At 40.6% G+C, this 24,269-nt stretch overlaps 2 protein-coding genes and 1 long non-coding RNA gene across 4 annotated transcripts in view; 1 reads left to right on the forward strand and 2 right to left on the reverse strand.

Annotated features, from left to right (window-relative positions):
* Window positions 1-24,269, forward strand: part of LOC145435257 (uncharacterized) — a 344,196-nt gene that overhangs the window by 73,519 nt on the left and 246,408 nt on the right. The gene's annotated exons all lie outside the window — the stretch shown is intronic.
* The window catches only part of LOC145435186 (uncharacterized), a 100,932-nt gene that overhangs the window by 655 nt on the left and 76,008 nt on the right, over window positions 1-24,269 (reverse strand). The window lies entirely within an intron of this gene.
* The window catches only part of LOC145435202 (uncharacterized), a 129,123-nt gene continuing 112,074 nt past the window's right edge, over window positions 7,221-24,269 (reverse strand). Inside the window, exons 2-3 of one of the 2 annotated variants that reach the window (XM_080312530.1) lie at window positions 10,972-11,037; window positions 7,221-10,730 (exon numbers count right to left, since the gene is read on the reverse strand). In XM_080312530.1, the coding sequence (XP_080168656.1) occupies window positions 7,432-8,502 (1,071 nt within the window). In that variant the 5' untranslated portion in view covers window positions 8,503-10,730; window positions 10,972-11,037 and the 3' untranslated portion in view covers window positions 7,221-7,431. Of the gene's footprint in view, window positions 10,731-10,971; window positions 11,063-24,269 lie in introns of those variants that run through there. The other variant, XM_080312529.1, reaches the window with a different exon arrangement.

The raw sequence follows: 24,269 nt of genomic DNA on the forward strand, positions 1-24,269 counted from the left end.
AGACACCATGTCCTAATGGCAGCACAGGCCGAACATGTCGGGGATGTGTTCGGACTAGTAAATCGTGCCTTTGATATGTTGGTACACTGCAACCGACCTTATAGTGAATATAGCCTGCCTTGGCCTTAGTGATATAGCGACTGATCTTATTTCAAACATGAGACCGACCTCATTTCAAACAAAACTGACCGACAAATCGAACCGACCCTCCTCTACAATTGCTACAAAATATGCCTTAATTTGTTGAAATTTCGCGGGAAGTACCCACTTTGAGGTGGTTATAAATTGGTAATGGCAGCGAAGTCGGCGATGCCAGTATTTACTTTGCCGATGACATAGATGAGAGAGTGAAATCTATAGATTAGTCAAATGGAATACAAAATCATATTATCATATATTATTGCAAGGTCAATATATGAATATTCCGTAAGTTGGTAGAGTTGCCATATGTTAGGGTTACCATATTTTGGAAATCTGAAAAGAGGACACTTTTTCAGAATTTTCAGACTTGCAAAACCGGAGGAGAATTCTCAAAAAATGGTAAATTTTTCCCACTTCATGATCTGTTGACTAAAAAAAGGTCATCTCCTGCTCAGCTCCCGAAATACCCGCCTCAGCGCAACTTCGGAGCTGATTACGGCATCTCAGTCGAGAGAGAGAGAGAGAGAGTCTTTATTTTCATCGAACCAAAATACATAACAAACGGCAGTGATGATGGTACAGAAAATATGCGTGCACAGTATTCGGTATTAGATAGGAATGATCGATAAGACCGTGAAGGTCATCTAGTCTGATCACACCAGCATCAAACAGGTACACTTGACTCTGAACAGTCTGGCTGTAAAGAAATGTTTAGTTAAAGGAAAATAGAAAAAAATTAAACAATGGTGGCAAATGATCAATGAAGCAATGTCTGGGCGAGGTAGGGCAACAGTGGTTGGCCGTGGTTGGCCGTCAATTTGACCAACATTTCAAAAAAGAGGACACAATCTAAAAAAGAGGACAAAAGGGCGTCCTCCGAGGACGCTTTCAAAAAAGTAAGGTATGTAAGTAAGTATGGTAAGGTAACCCTACCATGTGTCTTCATTTAGGAGGCTTTGTCCTTTTTTTTCAGGAAATCAAAAACGTCCTCCGATGATGCCGTAATTAGGGTTGGATTATCCGGATATAAATCTGCCGGTTAACCGGATAAAATAGTATCGTTAATAATGTGTTTTAAACTTTAGGGTGTTTCGCGCGGTCAATTAGCGATAAGCGTGTCGCCAATTATCGGGATACGTCAATGCACTGTGTAACGCGACGAAATCTCCCGCTGAGAAGATCGCCACATTAGGTCATTGATTGCCGCGAACTCGGCTATCGTTGTTGGCCTGGTTTCTCGAGTCTTCAACAAGCCTATAGTTCCGCTGGCAGAAATCATCTGCAATAGGCTCTGTGGACATTATACTAGGCTTACCATATTTTGGAAATCAAAAAAGAGGACACTTTTTCAGAAATTTGCAATTTGCAAAACCGGAGTGTAATTCTCAAAAACCGGTTAATTTTTCCCACTTTGTGATCGGTTGACTAAAAAAAGGTCATCACTTATACTCAGAGCTCAAAATAACGTTTTTTACTCCACATTGTCAGGTGGATGACTAAAAAAAAAAGGTCATCACTTCTACTCAGAGCTCAAAATAACGCTTTTTACTCCACATTGCCACATTGCCAGGAGCTTCACTTCTGTGCTAATATGCGGCATATCACTCGCAATTTTCTCTATATCTGCCTAAATTTTCAAAAAAGAGGACAAAATCTCAAAAAAGAGGACAAAAGGGCGTCCTCCGAGGACACTTTCAAAAAAGTCAAAAAAGAGGACAAATCCTCTTAAAAGAGGACGTATGGTAAGCCTACATTATACCATCACTGGCCTACATAATCGCATCTGCATTGGCTTGGTGCTCACGATATTATCGCTGGCCTGCACAATCGCATCTGCAATAGGCATGGTACGAACGATATCATCGCTGGCGTAACCATAGTCTCGGGCCTGGCATGCGTTGGCTCCTATCTCTTGGTGGCTTGGAGACATGCCGCTGAGATTATTATGATCAGCGATTGTGATTAATGAGTGACATTGCGAAACTGAATGACATCGAACGTTCGCATTCCGGAAACATGTTCGTGCGTGCAAGCGTAATTAATTTCCGCTGATACTAAATTCGAAAAAAAATCGAAACCACCTCGTTTTATTTAAAACACCCCCCTTATTTTTCGGCTGGCTACGGGCCTGATTATGTGAATATCTCATGGAGGAATTAAAGCGAGCTATCATGTCGGCTTCGATTCCGGTATCAGCTAAGCTACTCGTCCTTCCAGTACTGGACACCTAAACAGAACAATGGGCAAAAAGGAAGCGCTGCTTACTTTATTCAGCCTTGCTTACTATAATTCAGCCCATTTTGTGGAAGCAGAAAGAGCATTTAATACGTGTGGACGGTGGGCTCTTTGTTACTAAACTCCGGTCCCGGCTACAGGATGTCACTATTGATGCGGTGTGCTTTATATGGAGGGAGCTGCAATTACACTGTGTAGTGATTTTGCGATCCATTTTTCATGCAGACCTCGTGAAATCGATTATCTCACTCAGGACTCACAATCCGGTTAACTGGTTAGCTAAATTCCAAATATACTGATATATACGTTATCCGGATCGTGAAAATTATTGATATCCGAACTAACCCTAGCCGTAATGTCCTCCTTTTGGGGAATTCGTCCTCCTTTATAGCTTTGACAGCCAGGCCACTGGACAGGCACAACTAACAATGACATAAACAACGAGAAATCTGTAATCATGGTTGTAGATGAGCGTGGCTTGGTTGCGTCACAATAACAAACTCACTTACAATGCAACATTCGAGGATGATTTTGAGGGTTCCAGGAACAGGAGCAGAATAAAATTTATATTTTTGCAATCAGGACTGCGGTAGCTCTCGATTGATACCCGATTTATCAAATCGAATGCTCGACAAGCCGGTCAAAAATTATCATCGAATTGCCTTAGATCAGGGGTAACCAACACGTGATTTGCGGGCCGCACGCGATAGATGATTAGAAAACGGCTTAGGGATTCGCCATAACATCAAGTTTTACGTGGAGATGGTCTTTCAGCTAGTTACGTATCTCGCTTGCCCCAATATCGATTCCTGTGTCGCTGAAAAGCGTTGGCAGGTATCTTACACAGCTCAGAGTTCAGAATAAAATGAAATTGATGGTCATAATTTTTGTTGTATTTGTAGTCGTTTGATAAAACATTACTGCTTTTGTGGTAACTATGCCCATCGCCTATTTAGATAGCACAGCGTTGTACTGACATAAAGTTTTAAAACGTGGTTGCTAAGCTGTACGGCCTGTTTTACATCGTTATTGAATTCATGCGGCCCGCGGCCGCTACGAAATTTAAAAAGTGGCCGGCGACCCGTTTCTAGGTGGCGACCCCTGTTTTAGACCAAGTGGAAAGCGTGACGTAGACCAATTTCACTGAGCCGTGAGATCAGGGCTGTAACCATGTTACAACGTTCCGAGTCACAAGTCAGTCTCACTTTTATATTTTGGACTCGAGTCAAGTCGAGTCATTTTCAATTCACCAACTAGTCCAGTTCGAGTTCGAGTCAGCGAGTGGAGGGTCGAATCCTAGTCATGGTATTATGACTGTAGTCCGAGTCCAAGTCATTTTATTGACTGCTCAGTTTCCTGTTAAAGTCTTGTTAATTCCACTTTTTTAACTCTGTTTGGTGATATCGAATGATTCGCATTTATCATATAGTAATTTTCCTAACGTTTCAAGCACGGGTACCAATAGACGAAAGTGTGATTACTTTACTATTCTTAGAAATTACAATGAAATTTCGGTATTGGCCTTGATTGGTGGATAATCCGCGATTTATCAACGAAAAACTCACATAACTCCGCTTATACCGGTCGGAATCGACTCAAATTTGTTTTGCAACGTCTTTGAAGACAGCTCAACAATTTCATGTGGTTGGCAGAAAAATTTGAATTTTTATTTTTTAATTTTCCTTTTTAAATTAAAAAATTCAATTGGATTTTCAGAGCCCTATACTTGTTAAAATTGAACCAAATTTGGTGTGCAGCTTTTTTTAGGGTAACCTGACGATTGAAGAGGTGACCGGCTTGAATCTGGAAAAAAAAGTTATATCTGAACAGCCCTAATGTGCATGGTACGATGTTTAATTCGATTCGTTTCAACGGGAAAATATTATATTCCGAATTCCGATAAACTTTAGTAACGAGTGCACCAATATGGAACGTCAAAAACCATTGGCCATTTGGTACAAATCGACTTTCTATATGATCACGACGTTATTTTCGCCCATATTGCTCTTACTACTTCGCACGAATCGGATTACGCAACAGATGTTTGCTGATTGCAGAATTAATGGCCTTCGATCGGTCAGCATCAAGCTTGAGTGGATGAATTAAGGGGGAGCTTTTCACCGAGCGTGATGCACGTGTTCTGATAAATCTAGGGACATGCTGGTTTATGAGTTCCTGCAGATGCTTTGACGTTCTTCCCACGTGCGAATAATTACCAAGACGACAAATTTCGGGTTATTGGGAGGGGCCGTTCACACTTCCACTTGTGTGCCTTGGAGTTGACTTTAATCAAAGTACACCAACCGAAACTCTTTCAACAGAAGGAGTTCGTGTACCACCTGGGAATAGTGCACTGAACGCTCTCTCATTCGAAGTTGGTGACGTCATATTTTGTGATACGATTGTTGATATACAATGGTCTTTCTTAATCTCTACTAGCTGCTGGCGATTACCCCTGACGAGTGTCAGCCGAAGATATTCGGGTTCATTTCAATATGAATATATTATTCAATTGTATATTGAAGTTCTGTACCTCCAAGAAGCTCTTCAGAGAATCATTTTGTGCCTACATTTCATCGTCGACGATCTTTCTGCGAGCGCAAACGCGAATAGTGTATACTTTCTCTCGTAAGTGCTAATATAGTTCGACTCAATCGGCTAAATCAGGCGTTTTTTCATTTTCAGGTGGGGGTAGGCTACAGATAAAGAAATCGTGTGACAATTAAACACGCGAAGCGTGAAGTAAACTTTTACTACTTTTTCAGTTTACTGAAATGTACGACGATTTACTAAGAATGTGACTGCTGGACCCTGGATCTGCCAATGCGTCGGAACTGATATTTTAGTCATAAACATCCCAAGTGTCGCGGCCATACTAATTATATTTTTGGTTGGCCTTGCAAGTTCACAATCTGAGCAATTCAATTTCGATAATATAACAGAATTTCGATAATATAATGAGAAATTAGCTAGCGGGCTACTCAAAACCTTCTCGCGCGCGAGCAACATATTGCCCGCAGGCCGCGGGTTGCCCACCCCTGATATAGACAGACACCTACGATAGTTTTGAGAGCCGGAGCAGTGGTAATAATGCGGCTCCGGAGCTGGAGCCGGAGCTAATGTATGATAGAAGAAATCTCCGGAGCCGGAGCATTGCAAATTTACGGCTGCTCCAAAGCCCTTCACTTCAACCAATTTTTTTGTATGATTTGAATTGAATTTTAATATAGTTTATATAACTCGCCAACCATCAGCGCAGGCTTATATTGTATCTCACGGATGTGTAGGTGGGCTCATATCAATTCACGTTTGAGGTTTCACATTCTATTCTCTATTTTCAGTGATAAGTATATAGATTGAGGTTATACAGTTACTTATACATAGTTTAGCAGTTCTACGTATCCGTGAGCGATATGACGCCTTTTTGCATGTCTATTCAACTTTCGTCCCTCGATTCAAAATAAAGTCGACTTTCAAACAGCTATCAAAATGCAATGACGTAATTATGCCTCGTACTTCTAAAAAAACCGTCTTAGCTTTGATTGTGATTTGACTTGACTCGAGTTAAATCCAAAAATTGAGTGACTTGACTTGATTCGAGTTACTTTCAAAAATCGATTGACTTATTGACTTGAGTCAAAATGTGCAATGACTCGAGATGACTCGAAGATAGTGAAAGTGACTTGATCCCAACACTGATACAAAACACACGATCTGGGCATAACTGCAAATGCAGATGTATAAGGCCTTCTACGTAAGGCACCACCCCTTCATGCTATCCCGGTTATGCTGAGCGCCAAGCGGGGAAGTCATGGATACCAGTGTTACTAATCAGGTCTTTGGTCTGACCCGGCCGGGGATTGAACCCACGACCTACTGATCATACAGCTGGACGCTTCACCATTACGCTATCTTGTTGGAGTAGGTCACGTCATTCTCTCCATTTGACCATAGGCCGGAACTGACCTAACGAGCAAAAAATCTGAAGTTTTGCATATAACAATGCTGCACGGCTCCTCTTTACATAGTTGGATGGACAGGGTTCCCGCCCCTTACCAAAACAGGTAACTATCAATCACTGGTGTTTGTGGGCGCAGTTGCGTTGGCGCACAACGCACCAATGTCCGCGTCGAAACTTGGGAATATTACCTAGATTCCCGTTGAGCCTCCGGGTGCGCAAAGACGAGGGACGCCCCGATCGAATACTGCAATGGTACGTTCCCTAGGGTCGACTAACCCCATGTCCAACTGCTACACATATCTAACTCTCCTCCGCTTCGCCTTGCAAATCTCTCACTCAAATATTTGCTACTGAGACCGCGGGCCACTCAGCAAGTTCTCGCGGGCTACCAGTAACCCGCGTTGGCGAACCCTGATATAGAACGTGTCGGGCTGTACAACTTGGCATGCGCAATGACACGAGCTACGTCTGTCAATAACTAATCAGATTACGCCTAAAATTTCTTCTTCTTTCAGTGATTGGTTTAGACTACTTCTACTTGACAGTGTTGTTGGCAAAACCAGGTATAGAATACATTTGAAAATCGATACTTCTAATAGAGTAGAAATTTACGTTATTTCAACTTCTAATTAGATGCACACGGTGACTACTTTGACCACATCTGGACTCAGTAACTACACGGAAATTCGAGTCATTTTCCAAGTTGAAGATAAAGACTCGAGTAAACGAAATATTGTGATTCGACTTGATTCCTTGCAATCCTGCTTTTTTGTTTTATGTTAATCGGCAGCTAAGTCTCTCAAACTACGTATTCTAACTCCGTAAGAAGCTGTTGTAGCTCGAGCTGCATATTCTGCATCTTGACGTACCATAACGGCCTGTCTCATGGACAAAGAACATTTATTGAAACGTTAACAAATTCGAAAGTTCATATTGTTGCAAAACAGCACATTTGATACAAATAAGATAGTAATGACCACATCATACTTCGGTGTTCCGTTTCTCATGGCATGCACAACATATCATGAAAAATTTTATCAGATATTGTCTTTAGTTTGATACCAATGCTGGGAATATATTCCCACAAAATGAAGTTACTTTTTGGTCGACTTTGTCGGGATACATCCACCTATGATATCAGCATGTTTGTCCACATGACTCTTGACGGAGTCCTTACGAGCGTATGATTTCCCACATATATAACATTTGTGATTTTTGACACCCTCATGCAACTCCATATGACGCTTGAGCTTAGACTTCTGAACAAATGCTTTTCCACATACCTCACATTTATGATTCTTGACACCAGCATGCCTATTCATATGATACTCCAGGTTATGCTTTTTATGAAATTCCATTCCGCAGATATCACATTTATGCTTTTTGGTATCTGAGTGCAAATGCATATGGGCTGTCAAGCCAGACATATGAGTAAATGCTTTCCCACAAATACCACATTTATAATTTTTAACGGCAACATGTATCTCCATATGTTGCTTGAGGGTGCCCTTCTGAAAAAATGTTTTCAGACATATGCCGCATTTATGGTTTTTGACACCCGCATGCATATCCATGTGATACTTAAGTCCACTACTATGAGTAAATCTTTTCCCACATATATCACATTCATGATTTTTGATGCCAACATGAGTAGTCAGATGGGTGTTGAGGTTACTTTTACGTCGGAATTCCTTCCCACACATATCACATGTAAAGTTTTTGATATCAGCATGCATTATCATATGACTCTTGAGGGTACTTTCATGAAAAAATTCCTTGCCGCAAATAAAGCATTTATAATTTTTGATGCCAACATGCATATTCATATGACAATTGAGTGAACCCTTCCGAGTAAATGTTTTCGCACATACGTCACATGTAAGCTTTCTGAAACCAACATGCATCTTCATATGACGATCGAGATGACCCTTCTGGGTAAATGTTTTCGCACATACATCGCATGAATGGTTTCTCAAACCAGCATGCATCACCATATGAAGCTTGAGGCTTTTCTTCCGAGCAAATGCTTTTCCACATATATCACATGTATGATTTCTCAAACCAGCATGCATCACCATATGAAGCTTGAGGCTTTTCTTCCGCGCAAATGCTTTTCCACATACATCACATTCATTATTTGTGATCGCAGCACCAGTATAATCCATACTAAGCTTGACGTTACCGATTCAAGAAAACCCTTTTCCAGCAATATCAAACTGATGGTCTTCAAAGTGGCGATCAATCTTTAGAATACTTGGCTCCGAGTCACTTTTTTTGTGGAATTGATCGCTACAGATTTCACCAAACTCCCTAAGTTGCCACCGTGGAGATAACATCCAAGTTCCAGTATTTTAATGTTAAAGTTTTCTGCATAAATTGTTAACAGATAGTCATGGTCATCGTCAACTCTAATTGTCGGAAGGGGCAGACTGTGCATCAGACGGACCTTGTAATACTAAACGGAGAACTGAGACAAAATGACCCAAATCTAAATAGTGGAGCTGGAGCAAGCGGAGCGGCATACTATCACAGACTTGAAGAGCTAGAAAATTTTCAGATTTCAAACTTATATTAGAATTATAATGATAGCTATATATTTTTTTAAATAGGTTAGAAGTACTGAATCCACAAAAAATCAGAAATGGAATCAAGATCAGTTCATACGAAACGGCTTTCATTGTCCTAAGGACGAGAATGGCAAATGTCTGTACACCAAGCTTGACTTGTTTCGCACTACACAGTTCTCATTTAGCGTTTTCACGAAAACCTGAAATTAGATTAGAATTGAAATTAGAGCATAGAAACATTCAACAAATTAGTCTCGTAGTACAGTTCTTCCCAAACTCAGAGCATTTTACGGAACTCACGTACCACCTCGCAATACCTACCCGGACAGAGGTAATTAGCTCTAAAGTGCTGAAACCCAACGTTTAGCTTCATCACAAGCTACTAGTTCCAGGGTCAGATTGAAGCAAATCGTTTGTTGCGAAGGCAAGATTTGGTATTCAATTCTTTTGAAGTTGTGGAAACGCTTGAAATACTAATACCTGAAATAGCAACTCGCGCAAAGCGCAGGAAATTGATATATTTGTTCAAAAAATTTCTTTCAACTATCAGGTATTAATAAGCTCAAAGCTTCTAGCAGTATAAGGATCTCTCCCGGCTTGCCTAGCGGTTGCACTTCTGAATAATTTCAACCAAGGGCCTTATTTAGGCAGCGAGCAATCATACATACTAGTCTGTCTGTGCCATTTTGTCAGTGTTTTTCAACCTTTTAGTCTTGGCAGACCCCAGTATACCCACAAAGTTTTGATTCAAATTTAGTTCAATTATTGTGCAACCGTCATATGTCTTGTGCAAATATCAACTGTAGGCTAGTGATAAACATGAACAAAATGACCATTATTGAAAATAACATCAAAGCCCATTGTGTAAATTGGGAAGACTTTTATTATTTCAAAGCGAATCTATCTTGAAATATGCGGTCATGTTTTGAAAATCTGCACCGTCTATTTGATATGAACGCATGCCCAAAATTTTATATCCACAAAGATGGTTATGGCGAATGCAATAATAACGAGCAACGCTCCCGACGACACCTTCGAGTATGATCGCAACATATATGGCACCAAAATTGAGAAACCAATTTTAGTGAGCATATAACGTCCAGGTTCTTGGAGGTATAGAACTTCAATATACAATTGATTAGTATATTCATATTGAAATGAAAGAGAATAGTCCAGCATACCGTAGACATTTCTATCTAGCAGCTCATCTTGAAGTTATTCTGGAAGAGCGGGTATGTAGATCACAGGAGAAAATGGATTTTTGCCAACAAATCTTTTCCAAAACTCAACAAAACATCTCCAAACCGCAATATGTTGGCATCCGTAGGCTATTCGCAATTCCGCAATTAAAACGAGTTTGCACAGTACACTACGTCATCTCAGACGGTCATTGTGTTTATGCGAGTTATGAAGTTTTAGCAGTTATGAAGCGAAACTGCCTTATGATTTCTCCAATTAAAAAAATACAAATTTGGTTATAATCCATTTTGCAAATTTGGAGGTTTCGCAGACTACTTGGAAATGTTTCCACGGACCCCCGGTTGAAAACCACTGCATTGGAAATTCTCATAAAATGGCGGCATGAAGCTTTCCTGCGTCGCGCTTGTATCCCAATATTAGGGTTGAAGTCCCCCACCCCGAGCCCTAATGCCCCAACTCCATCCCTAATCTCAGGATACCCTAACCCTCCTCCAACCTTAATATCCCACCCTCCAAACCCTAATATCCTCCCACCTCCAACCCTAATCTTAGAATATGCTAACCACAACTTTGACCCTAACCCATCTCCAACCCTAATCTCAGGTTACCCTAACTCACCTCCAACCCTAATATCCCCCCCCCCCCCCAATCCTAATACCACCCTCCTCCAACCCTAAGATCACCCCTCCACGAACCCTAATGCCCCCACCTCCAAACCTAATCGTAGGATACCCCAACCGAACTCCAACCCTAATATCCCCCCTCCAAACCCTAATATCCTCCTCACCTCCAACCCTATTCTTAGAATACCATAACACCAACTTTGACCCTAACCCACATACAACCCTAACCTCAGGATACCTCAACCCTAATATCGTCCCCAATCCTAATACCACCCTCCTCCAACCCTAATCTTGGGATATCCTAACCCACCTCCAACCCTAATACCCCCCTCCCAAACTTTAATACCACCCTCCTTCAACCCTAATCTTGGGATACCCTAAGCCACCTCCAACCCTAATATCCCCCTCCCAAACTTTAATACCCCGTCTCCTGTAACATTAATCTTGGGATACACTGAACCAGAGGTCTCAAACTCAAATGTGCTTGCGGGCCAGTTTTCCCGTTTTGACGACGCCACGGGCCGCAGCACTTATAGGGGTGTTCTATGTCTTTCCAAGTAGGCCTTATTTGGCGGGAATGACTTGTCCTATTAAAAGTGAGCCGATCTAGCAGACTGACAGTAAACACACATTGTCAAATGTGATTTACTCTTGTATCAATTTAGGCCTGGCACGAAAAGAATCATCACATTTATAAGTATTTGAATAGAATTGTTGTTGTACTTGATATATATTAATTATAAAATATAGACACCATATGGGCGGACAAATGTATGATGCCATCATAAAAGCTATCGGGGTATAATTTGGCAGCTACTATGAATATTTTGAATTTAACAGATTGATAATAGAGACTGATCTGATATCAAAACATATTTAGGTTGAGCATTGTAATTCCAATCCAGGATTCGGGTGTATGTCTGATATGTAGGCTATTAATCTCATGGCCAAATATCTTCAAATACAGGAGCAGAAAAAATATAAATATAATATATATATATTAATGAATGTGTCCTAGTGATTGAAATGTCGGAACGCCGAACGGCCCATTGTTGTTACATCGTTGGAGCGTACCACTACGGTACGCGGTACCTTGAAGTGGCCCGAATAACATGGTTTAGCGACCAAAGACGTAACTAACAGATTGCCCATGGTTGCCATAACTACTTGCTTAGTTGGCGAAATACCAAGCTGCGACCTTCTGATCTAATACTATTCCCCTGCTACACGATTGGTTTGTTGCGTCCATGTTTCTAACAAATTCACGGCATTCCTAGTCACTCCGAGTCAACTCGGGTCATTTTCATTTTGCCGTCGAGTTAGCCCGAGTCTGAGTAATTCTGAGAAAGGTCGCGTCCAATTCCAACTCACAAATTTCAGTCACGAATCGTCTTTAGACCCTTAGAAGGGTCAGGTTTTGTCATCATGAACTGGAAATGTGGCGAAATAGTGAATCTTCCCCTGCATGGTAGTGTTTGCAATAGATGCGATAGTGAAGTTTGATGAATAGTTTCAGGCTTTCGGAGCAATTTTAGAGGGAATTTTGACTTTATAACCTGAAAATATATATGTGACACTTCTACATTGGCGAATTATTCAAAATCTAAAATGTCGTCGCGGGCCGCAGAAAATGCTTTGGCGGGCCGCATGCGGCCCGCGTGTTTGAGACCTCTGCCCCAAACTACACCCAACTTTGACCCCAGCCCTCTCCCAACGCAAATATCTGCCTCTCCAAACGCAAAAACAATTTATTTTGACGTTTATAAATTTTGACGTGTTCATGTGAAACATGCATTGGTGATCATGGTGAACATTGTCCGATGTCTACCTACTATCAAAGAAGTGCCCATTAGGGCTTTTCCAAAATCCCATTTCTTTTCAAATTATACTGGCTATTTGATCAAATTGTAATTGAATTTATGTAAAAATAAATTTAATTGGCTACCCCACGTAATTGTTAGGTTGCCTAAAAAAACGCTACACACCAATTTTGGAATTGAAAAATAGTATGTAAGGTGCCAAATTCTTCAATTATTATTATTACTACCTACCATTAATACAGATTTGAATCCAAAAATTTCGAACAGGAATAACTTTGCTTCTACTGGTTAGAATTAAGGCAAATTTGTTGTGAATCGTTTTTTCAGACAACCCAACAATTACATGGAGAAGTCAATTAAATTCAGTTTTAAATGAATCCAATGAATTTTTTCATTCCACAATGCTTCTACAGCAGTGGTTCTCAACCTTTTTGTCTTCGCGGACCCCAATCGGACTGTCACGGGTGCTCATAGGTCACTTTGAATGTAGTTTGATAAAATAGAGAATCTTGCACCCGGTTCTCAACTTACATACGCATACGCAACCCATATACTATATGAGGTACACGTGAATTTGTGGGTCTCAAAACCAAACAGAATCATACTTCACTGCATTACACTAATTAGGGCGAAAAGTCGCCATTCTAATTCTGATTCAACTTGTGAAATGTTTCTGAGCTCAAATTTCAATTTTTATATAATTTCTAGTTTTACTGAAAATGCCACAGGAGAACTGTTTAGTACGAAACGAGCCAAGCTTGCTGTGCAGACATGCCAAATTTTCATGACGTGATCGTTATCGATTTCGATGCGTAGTCTTGTTGTCACCATTGCCTTATCCGCTTCGTTCCTATCAGTCGACTAAAAATGTCATCAACATTCAGTGGCCCGTGCAATCTTTCATAAATCTCATGTGGCCCATGGGCCGAAACGGTTGGCCACCACAGATAAAAGACAGTCCATGGGCCTATTTTTCAATTATCGGTCCTGATATACGAGACTTTGATAGGTCATATACAATGTGTCGAGTGATATGACTTGCTCAAGTCAATACACAAATTGACTCGAGTTGAGTCAGTTTCCATTCTCACGGAGTCAAGTCAATCAAAAATTGCGACTCAAGTCCGATTCGAGACATGACTCGAGTCATTACAACCCTGCGTTATTTAATGACAACCTCCATCTAGTATAGGAGCGGTCAACCTTTTCGGCCAAATGAGGTTTGCGGAATATTGCGCGGGCCACTCGAATGTTGATGACCTTTTTTAGTCGTACGATAGTAGCGAGCCCGATCAGTTATCGATGAAATCAAAACGCATCAAAATCGATATTAATTATGTCATCAAAAGTTAGTAGGCCTATGTAGTTGTGTTATAACCTTGCTGAGCGGGGAAACTTTTCAAAGTTGATGAACGAATTCGATCAATAATAATGTCACTTGCATATATTCCGGGTCACCTCCTTATACCGCTCGGGTCATTTGGCAGAGACAGGATTACTCCGCTTTTGGACATATGAATATCGAAGAGGTGCAAAGGTTTTTCTGTGAGCGCACATACAATGATGGATGCTCATAATTGCGAATATAGACTGAATTCTGTAAATTGGGCGCATTGTTAATTTTCAGGAAGTCGTTCCAATACTAAAAGCAAGAAATCAAGTGACTCTAATTCACGCGAAGAGCTAAGAAAAATATCAAATCAAATAAATCTGTCAAGAAATATTCTACTTTATCATCATATACTAAGATCTATGAAAATTGTGGCTGGCCCCTGTCTACGACTATGAGTTGGAACTGATAATTTAGTCATCAACATTCAACAACCATAATTTTGCGGTCAGGCTAATCAAATTTTGGTTGGTCTTGCAAGTTCACAATAAATTACCACGGTAATTCATTTTTTATAACAGGACTAATTTCTAGAATTACTTCGCGGGCCACTCAAACCTTCTCGCGTGCCACGGGTTGGCCGCTCCTGATCTAGTATGATGGGAGTGTGATAAGGGAGACTACCCGATCTACAAGTAGGCAGATGAAGAGTGTAACCTTCATTTTACATGAACTATAATAACCAATGCAACTTTGGAAATATATTGCGTAGGCTGCATTGTTGGTTGGAGATTTGGTAAATTTCATCTGAAATCAATTTGCAAGGGAACTCACGGATATATAGAACGAAAGTTACACTGTGGAATTATCCATATGAAAACTACTACACCATCTACTACTCCACCGTTTTTACGCTGGAGTCAAGGTTAAAAGCCACTGGTCAAGTTAATTACTTTACTCTAGTTGCCTAATTAAACTAATTAGAGCGAAATGCCGGTAATCTGGAATCTGGATGTAATCTGACACATGAAATGTCTCTATGCTCCAATTTCAATTCTAAGTTTAGTAGGCTGTTCGAAAAAATATTTTTTCACTGCTCGACTCTAATCACTAGGGCAAGTTTTTGCAACTTTTTTTACAGCTGCCGACAGCTTCCTAGATACTCGGAAACTATGCACTACCGTATGATGTTTTAAGCTGTTTGGATGGATTTTATGGTGCAACTTTTTGAAACTTTTCTCTATTTTCCATACCAATTTTGACTGCAACTTTTATCAAATAATGCGTCAAAATGTGAAGGAGTGACTTGAAAACATGCTATAAACTATTTCTAGTTCTATTCTCTTTGATGCGTTACGATTGTTGATATACGATGTTCTTTCGAATTCTCTACTAGTTGCTGACGATTACCCCTGACGAGTGTCAGCCGAAAATATTTGGGTTCATTTCAATATGAATATACGATTCAATTGTATAGTGAAGTTCTGTACCTCCAAGAAGCTGTTCTCTTTGATTTGCATAACAAAGAGCTATATGATGGGGTAGCTACATCTTACTGTTATTTATGACACAATGGCTTGCAAGCAAGAAGTTCAACTGCTCCTGCCTCTGCCAAGCACGACCGTTTCCGAACAATACGTAAATAGATCGTTTTATTAATTCTGTCGTTTAAAATTGAGGTAGTTTCCCGTTTTACATTTTACCGCCGAAAATTACATCTTCACTGGGTCGCCTTATTCAGACTATTGATTTAGTTAAAGTTGCCAAGAGTGAGTTTTTCTGCAACGCCTGGGGTCAAGTTTGCAGACCTAAGGGGTTTGGGGTGTGTTATTTGACTTGTTTTTAGGGTAGGGGGTTATCGCTATGCTGTGTGGCTTCTTGAGGAAAATTTTTCCCGTGTTCCATAATTTTTGGCGGTGCCGCCAGAATGTCCGTGAAATGGCAAAGTAACAAATTTGACAGCTCTGCAGGAACTAGGCTACACAACGGAATCTTTCGAGTATCTCGCACCTTTCTACGTCAAAAAAATTATAAATGCAACTTTTGCTGCAACTTTTATCAAAATTAAATGCAACTTTCTCTCGATTTTAGTGCAACAAAAACTTGCCCTACTAATCACTATAAGTAGGGCGATTTTAAAACGGGAAATTTTGACTTGAAGAAACTTAATTTTGAGAAAATATTGCCCTCACATATGTAAATTAGGCGTTTCTGCTGATAATTATTGAATTGTACTACGGTACTTATCTTGATTTTTGGTAGGAACTATCTGTCCTCACTAAGTAGCTTGTCAAGAATGGAGAAAGAACGTTCAACAGCAGCAGTTGTTCGCTGAAAACACTGAAGTTGTGCGTACACTGCTGGTGACAAACCGTGTTGCTTCATTCTGACAATGTTGTCTAGATCACAATTTTTCATCATGCGCTTCCTGATATAAGAACCATACAATGCCCAGTGCCCACGCAGTCTTGCTTCAGTTAGGATATTGCAGTACCTTCAGCATAAACATAAGATGTAAAATGTCAAATGATAAGTTCACCGACAGCGCCAACATCTACGATACAAACGAAAGGCATGTTGCAAAAACTTTTCGACTTTGTAAGCAATTTTTACCATTTTTTGACCAAATGCTGCAGTTATAACACTTGATTCAAATTTGAACACTGAGCACCGGCCTAATAACAGGATCGAAGACTACGACAAATCCACTTACGCAAGCCACAGAGTTCCACCAATTTTCTCAATAAATATCACTTGCAAATGACAACAACATGGTGTGCAACTAGTCAGCGCTCAAGATTACCGGACCACGATCTGATATATCGACTTCGCATACACTTACTTTGACTACAAAATTTTCAGCAGCTCTAAATCAGATTAAAATTATAATTACAGATACAAAGTTTTTTCCAAATCAGATTATAATTAGAATTATAGCTACAAAGGTATATAAGGAGACCTTTTCCTCCAAATTAGATTATAATCATAATTACTGATTTCACTAAATCTTTGACATTGAATAAGTTCTGGTGATATCGAATCATAGTCCATTCTTATGAGCATGATAACAGCAAATGTCTGTACAGCAAGCTTGGCTCTTTCCCCCCTATACAGTTCTTCAGTAGCATTTACAAGAAACCCAGAAATTATATTACAATTAAAATGAGAGCAAAGAAACATTTCACGATAATTAGTCTAATTAGGCAACTAGAATCAACTAGTTGTCCAAGTCTTCGTCTACAGGCACTTCATTTTCATTGCTTGTCCTTATTATGTTATATTCTATTTCTTTCCATTTAATGTGCCTGGCTCTTTCTTATTCACGGGGTACTGGATTTTCAAAATTCACATCCAGAACTAGAACTACTCACTTTTTAAAATTCGCAACAAGAACTAGAACCACTCACTTTTCACAATATGCTACTACAACTAAATCTAGAATTATTCGAAAAAAAGGTGGCTAGTAGGGCTGGCCACAATGATTCGAGTACTCGAATCTGAATCGAGTATTAATTTTAATGATTCGAGTCGAGTAGTAAAAGACGATATTTTCGAGTACTGAAATTACAAGCTCCTCGCTACTGAAAGTTAATTTATCAACGAGAACTATAGTTTTGATGCTAGTTTCCAATGTGGAAGGCTTAAAACACTGATTGGCTGCATCGAAGCATACAAAGCTACAAAGCTTACGTGAAATAACACATTTTCGAAGTCATAATCATCTCATAACCTTGTCACGAAGTGCAATGAAATCGGTATGGTCGAAAAAATATCAAAGCATCTTTAATGTGATCGATAACACGCATAGTATTCTTTGCTGTGGCATAAAAGGTACATATTTGAACTTTGACATATGACATTCTGTTATGACGTAAGAATGTATGATACTCGAATACTCGAAGCATAATACGTGATTCAGAATCGAATCACTCAGGTACGGTACTCGATTTTGCCCAGCCCTAGTGGCTAGTTGACTGTCAACTAGCTGGATCGCTAGTCTGTATAAGTCTGCACAGAGTGCATTCTATGCCGTTAACCAAAAATCATGAATTGCTCACTGGGATGACAGTATAGACCAATTTATACAACACAACACAGTGAACAAATAGGCCCGTTCCAAGGTCACGGTATCTCATTAACGGACAATTTCAAATCTGCTTTAAACAGCCCTTTAATTTCACAGTCGAATGAGCGGAAAAAGTCCGATTTTATCGTGCAATAACTTGAAAACAACTTATGTAATTCATTCAAAATATATTGATATTTACTCAGATAGCCTTCACACTGTTATGAGTAAAATTTCAGCAAAATCTGAAATTTGATGGAGACGATATTAAATCAATTTTTTTGGTTGATATGACATGAAATTACCTCAACATCTGAAATCTCCAATCAAACTCTATCCTGATTCAGAAGTATTTTTCAAAGCTATAATCCAAGTCATCTGACTAAGAAGAAAAACATGATTCAAAGAACGGGAGCACTTTGTGTACTAGAGACCAGGTCTGAAATTTACGACACCCGTATGTAAAATTCTCCAGTTTCACTCTACTTCGTAGGCCTATAGTAATTTACATTTTCTACAAGAGCAATGAGACAGCATGTTAAAACCTTCAATCATCACAACATGATACCAGAGAAATAGCTAACAATCAATTAACTTTCAGTAATATCACAACACAACACAACAAACTCGCTATGGTAGGTAGTTTAATATACAAGCCTACAGGATTGATGCGATTACTTCACAATAAGATCAGTCGCATTCAAAATAAGGTCAGTCCGCAGTTGTGGGTACTCAGTGTTGATATTCCTTGTGGCTGGGGGTTAGGGTCCGTAACTTCAGAGGTTAGGGTCATTATTGCGCTACGTTCACAAGAAGATCAGTCCTTATTCACAGTAAGTTCAATCCTCGTAAAAAAATTAAATCTGCTCTTTAAATGACGAATCTATTTTTTTCTCATGAAAACAATTTTTTCCTATGCAGTACCAACACAGCAACACACCCCAGCCAGTCTGATTTGAAGTACAGATTCGGATTCTATAGTGGACTGATCTCATTGTGAACATATTGACTAATGTTATTGTGATTTGTGAACATAGCCACACTACACCAATCCTCCTATGAGCACATAAAATGGCATAGACAAAGGAACAATGAAGACACAGTGCCCAATCATAAGATATAGCAGAGATACTACAGCAGTGGTACTTAAACTTGAACTAAATCTGAGATTAATTGCCTCACATATCGAAATGATTGCAATTTTAAAGTAAGTATGCTACGTTTTCACCGGCATATATTACTTCCAGAGTGCGCAGACAACCAGTTGTATGTAACACCGTTATTTGGAACGTGTGACAAACGCAGTTTCAAATTGGGGTGCTTTATTTTCTTCTTCGGGGTTCAGATTGCACGGAGGGGATTATTTGGTACCGACCATTTCGACAACCATCAATATATTTTGGCAAACCATTGACGGTCACATTGGGTAAAAATTTAATCGCAGTCGATCCTTTTGGAAATGCATTTTATTATAGCCATTGTTGTAAAGAACTTCAAGTGTCTCGGGGGCATCCCTAAAAGACGGAGAAGCGGAGGCAGCGGAGACAGCGGAGGCAGCGGAGAACGGACCCTAAAACGCGGAAGCAACGGAGACGGCGGATGGAGCCAAAAATGCCGATTCCTAAAAGACGGAGACAGCGGAACTAGCGGAGAGCGGAGCTTTCGGTCATTAACCTTTATAGACACGCGCGACATAGCGGATGGATACTGAAACAGAGATGCCACTCCTGGGTTTTTCCACCCAGATCTGGGTTTTTTGAGCATCACCTGGGTTTCTGGGTTTTTATCCTTGAAATCTGGGTTTTTTTCAACATCCAGTTCGCCAGTGCAGTTTTACGCTTAAAAAATAATTATTAGAATCGTATGGTCGCAATATCGTAAAATCCACGCACTTCAGTTCGCCATTGTCGATGGATTTTGCTGTTATTGTAACGACAAAATGTTGAGAATCTATTTCACTACTAAAATAAGAGGCTTCCGCTTGATGCGATGGAGCTTCATTGAATGGTAACTTCCAGGTCGCAGAAAGTCTATAGGACGATTGCCAGTAGCGAACTCGGCACTTGGTGAACAATTCGGCATGTATCGATAAATATCATGTAACTGCATGGTATGCACAAGCACATGAACAGACCAAGTGATGATTCGACTAATATAATCCTATTGTTATCTGAGTATATTCATAGTTCCAACAGGGACACTCAGAGAGAGATAGAGAGAGAGAGAGAGAGAGAGAGAGAGAGAGAGAGAGAGAGAGAGTTAGTCAGTTGGACACCCCAAGCAAGTTAATCAGAGGTATGGGTTATCAGCACATTCAAACCCTAACCCTTAATTTCATGATTGGGCAGTTACGGTATATATTTTCACTATATATTGCTCTGTGATTATTCCAAATAAAAGTGATTGTCACGAATAATCAATCGAAAGCTACTTTCAATCTGTCCAGGTCGCTGAAAATACATGAAATCATCCTTAGAAATAGGAATGGATGGCATTGCATTGAACTTTCGCAGCGCGATGATATAATTAGTACCGATACACTATTAAGTATTAACGCTGCGCCCCAATTGTTTCATTGCGATCTGACGAGAGGAAAACAACATATTTTTGTGCGATTCGCAGTATTAACCAAGCAAAATGTGTATTTTGAACTGTTGTAAATTCAATATCAAAGGCTTCAAGGACTGTATGAGTGTATTCGACGACTATCAGGCTCCACTTTCACAGCTATCTCGTGTCTTTTGAGTGAAATATAGGATCTGGGTTTTTCTGGGTTTATTTCGCCTCCACATCTGGGTTTTTCCGAAATATCCCAGTGGCATCTCTGTACTGAAAGCGGAGTTCGGGACCCCGCGAAATGGACATAGCCGACGGTTAGAAAGCGGAGATCAGGGCGTATCGGAAGATGTTTCGAAGCAGTGGAGAATGACGGAGAAGATAGCCATGCGAGTTCAAGGCCGATTTGGCGACTGATTGCCCGTCGATGAGATGACATAGCGGACGGATACTGAAAGCGGAGTTCGGGGCCCCGCGAAATAGACATAGCGGACGGTTATATGATATAGAAAGCGGAGATGAGGGCGTATCGGAAGATGTTTCGAAGCAGTGGAGAATAACGGAGAAGTCAGCCATGCGAGTTCAAGGCCAATTTGGCGACTGATTGCCCATCGATGAGATGACATAGCGGGTGGTTATATAATACAAGGGAAGCGGAGATCGGGACGTATCGGAAGATGTTTCGAAGCAGTGGAGAATAACGGAGAAGTCAGCCATGCAAGTTCAAGGCCAATTTGGCGACTGATTACCCGTCGATGAGATGACATAGCGGACGGATACTGAAAGCGGAGTTCGGGGCCCCGCGAAATAGACATAGCGGTCGGTTATATGATATTGAAAGCGGAGATGAGGGCGTATCGGAAGATGTTTCGAAGCAGTGGAGAATGACGGAGAAGTCAGCCATGCGAGTTCAAGGCCAATTTGGTGACTGACTGGCCATCGATGAGATGACATAGCGGACGGTTATATCGTTATATTATACTGAAAGCGGAGTTCGGGGCGTAGCGAAATATATTTCGAAACAGCAGAGAATAACGGAGAAGTCAGCCATACGAGTTTCGGGCTAATTTGGCGACTGATTGCCCATCGATGAGATGACATAGAGGACGGTTATATCGTTATAATAAACTGAAAGCGGAGTTCGGGGCGTAGCGAAATATATTTCGAAACAGCAGAGAATACCGGAGAAGTCAGCCATACGAGTTTCAGGCCAATTTGGTGACTGATTGCTCATCGATGAGATGACATAGCGGACGGTTATATTATACGGAAAGCGGAGTTCGGGGCGTAGCGAAATATATTTTGAAACAGCAGAGAATAACGGAGAAGTCAGCCATACGAGTTTCGGGCCAATTTGGCGACTGATTGCCCATCGATGAGATGACATAGCTGATGCGTTTCGTTTGACAATTTAACTGATGATAGTCGTGGAATATTATACTGAACTACTTTCTACTTTACAAAAACCGAATTGCAAATGTAATTAGTTCATCCGGAATACTGTTCAGGTAGATGTTGAAGTAATTGCGAAACATTACACCTTTAGTAAGTACCGGAAATAGCCCAAATCTACTTGATTACCCCGAAAAAGTAGAAATATTCAACATATATAATATCTGAACAACGTGATGTGATAAAGCAAAAATATCGTCAGATTCGTATTCAGCGCCCCCAAATTAGGTATAATTGACCCGAAGAAGTCCTGGTGCAAAAATCCTGTAGATCAGCGTTATTGGTGCTGCGGCGTGCGACGTCATCAAACCAGGATATTGGCCCGTGAGCACATTCTAGTTTGAGACCTCTGCACTAGTGACTATAGTGCGAACTCCGTAACTACTTGCTATGAACCCAATATCGGGGCATTTTGCCTGGCGTTAACAATCCACCTTTGCTCGACTCGATCTTCTCCTTATTTGCTAACACCTGTCACTTCATTAACGAAATATCTTTTACAAATTATATACAGATGTTACCAAAATGAAACGATGAATGAAACGAAGAAAATATATACAGTCATGATAAAAGGTTTAATATAAGTTCACGGCTGAATTTTAGCACCCAAGCAGTTTTTGCGGTAGCAAATGAAGTATGTCATCTCATCAGCCTTTTCATCGACTAGGCAGGACTTGTGGAACCATCTTCGACATTTCACACACATTATCTGCTGATCTTGGTCTTTACTACCTTTACATAAGCTGCTGTCGCAATTATCCCATTTCGATTTATTCATGACACCAATGGCAGATGAGGAATCGGCTAGCTCTGCATATGTAATATCACTTTCTGATATTGCATTCCAATCATCCAAAATACAACCGGATTCTGATTGCGTTTCGTCAGTCGGTCGACGGCCGGTTGGCAGTTGGTTCTCAGTTGAACGTCCCTGCCAAGTAATCTACCCAGACTCGGCACTTTCCCGACGGAAAATCACGCGCTAAAGGTAAATTATTTGTCACGCAATAAGCATTTGCTATCACATGTATGCCGCAGTCAAATGTGTTCTCCTGTTGTTTAACGTCCCTGCACAGAAAAAACTGCCAGTCGTCAATTGTGCATCTCACGTTCGCCACCCTGAAGCAAGCACTGACAATTTTGAATGAGTTGCGAAAAATACCCTCATATCTCGCCCGGTTAGGGGATATAAATGAGTCCATCACCAGTATAGTTTTGGTACTCAAGTTAACTACTGTCAGTATCCAGTGATTTGGAACATGCACTAGAAAAATGAAGAAGTCTTTGTTCGCTGCTTGGTGCTTACGCGCAAATCGGCATAGCGACGGCACATTGTGATCTTGTTCAGTCCATTGATACCTGTACGAGGTGAAAAACAAAACCAAAGGTTTTTCGGTACAAAATGCTTCTATCACTCGCTCTATTGTTTCATCATCTAGCCATCGCTCAGGTTTCAAGCATTGGCGTATCACATGCTGCGGATCTTTATCTTCCTTTGACGACGAAAGCCAAGGGTAATCATTGAGGGCGGGCAGCTTCACAGAGTCGGTCGTCAAGTCCAACGACGCTGTTTCTTCATTGATTTCAGACATATGCTCGTCGGATATCATTGATAGATCAGAATGCAATAGCGGTTGTTTGGGTTGCTGTTTTCTTGGTGTTGAATGGTGAGCTGGTGTACTATTTATGGTATAGTCAAAATCTACCCGGCGAGGCGTTTTCCGACCGGACTTCCTGGTCCTACCCTTGCGATTTTTCAGGAGCTGACTCAAATTGCAGGGGACCGCTTTCTGTGGGTTGTTGTCTCTTAATGACATCGCTACAGCTTGAATATGATAGCATATTGTTGTGCTTGGGCAAGTACATGAGGAAGGCTTTGGGAAATACCTGACGCAATGAACTTGACGTTGAGTCATTGAAGCAACGGTGAACACACCATTGGTCGACGAGAATCCAACCATATTATTTATCCCGCACCACCTCGCCATAGCGCGCTGGGAGAATCTTTGATTCAACTTATTGTTTGACCTGAAGAATTTTGTCACATTTTGGTCATTGTTGATTTCACTTATGATATCGTCAAGCGTCAACATTTTAGGAAATTTGATATGTTCGAGTTTTTTTCTCATGTAACTAAATTCCGTTTTAAGTTGATATTCCCCATGTCCGCATTCCGCACGGCGAAAATCATGTAAGTAGTTCGTCTGCAGATTATGCATCCATAATATGATGGCATCCAATGTCATTTCTTTACGCCCGCTCGCAGCCTTCAAAACGTTGTTCATTGACTCGCTAATATTGTTAGTGGGTGGGCTCTC

The sequence above is a fragment of the Botryllus schlosseri genome, chromosome 3 (assembly GCF_051294905.1).
Source record: "Botryllus schlosseri isolate E-star chromosome 3, Bs_hap1, whole genome shotgun sequence".
NCBI lineage: Eukaryota > Metazoa > Chordata > Ascidiacea > Stolidobranchia > Styelidae > Botryllus > Botryllus schlosseri.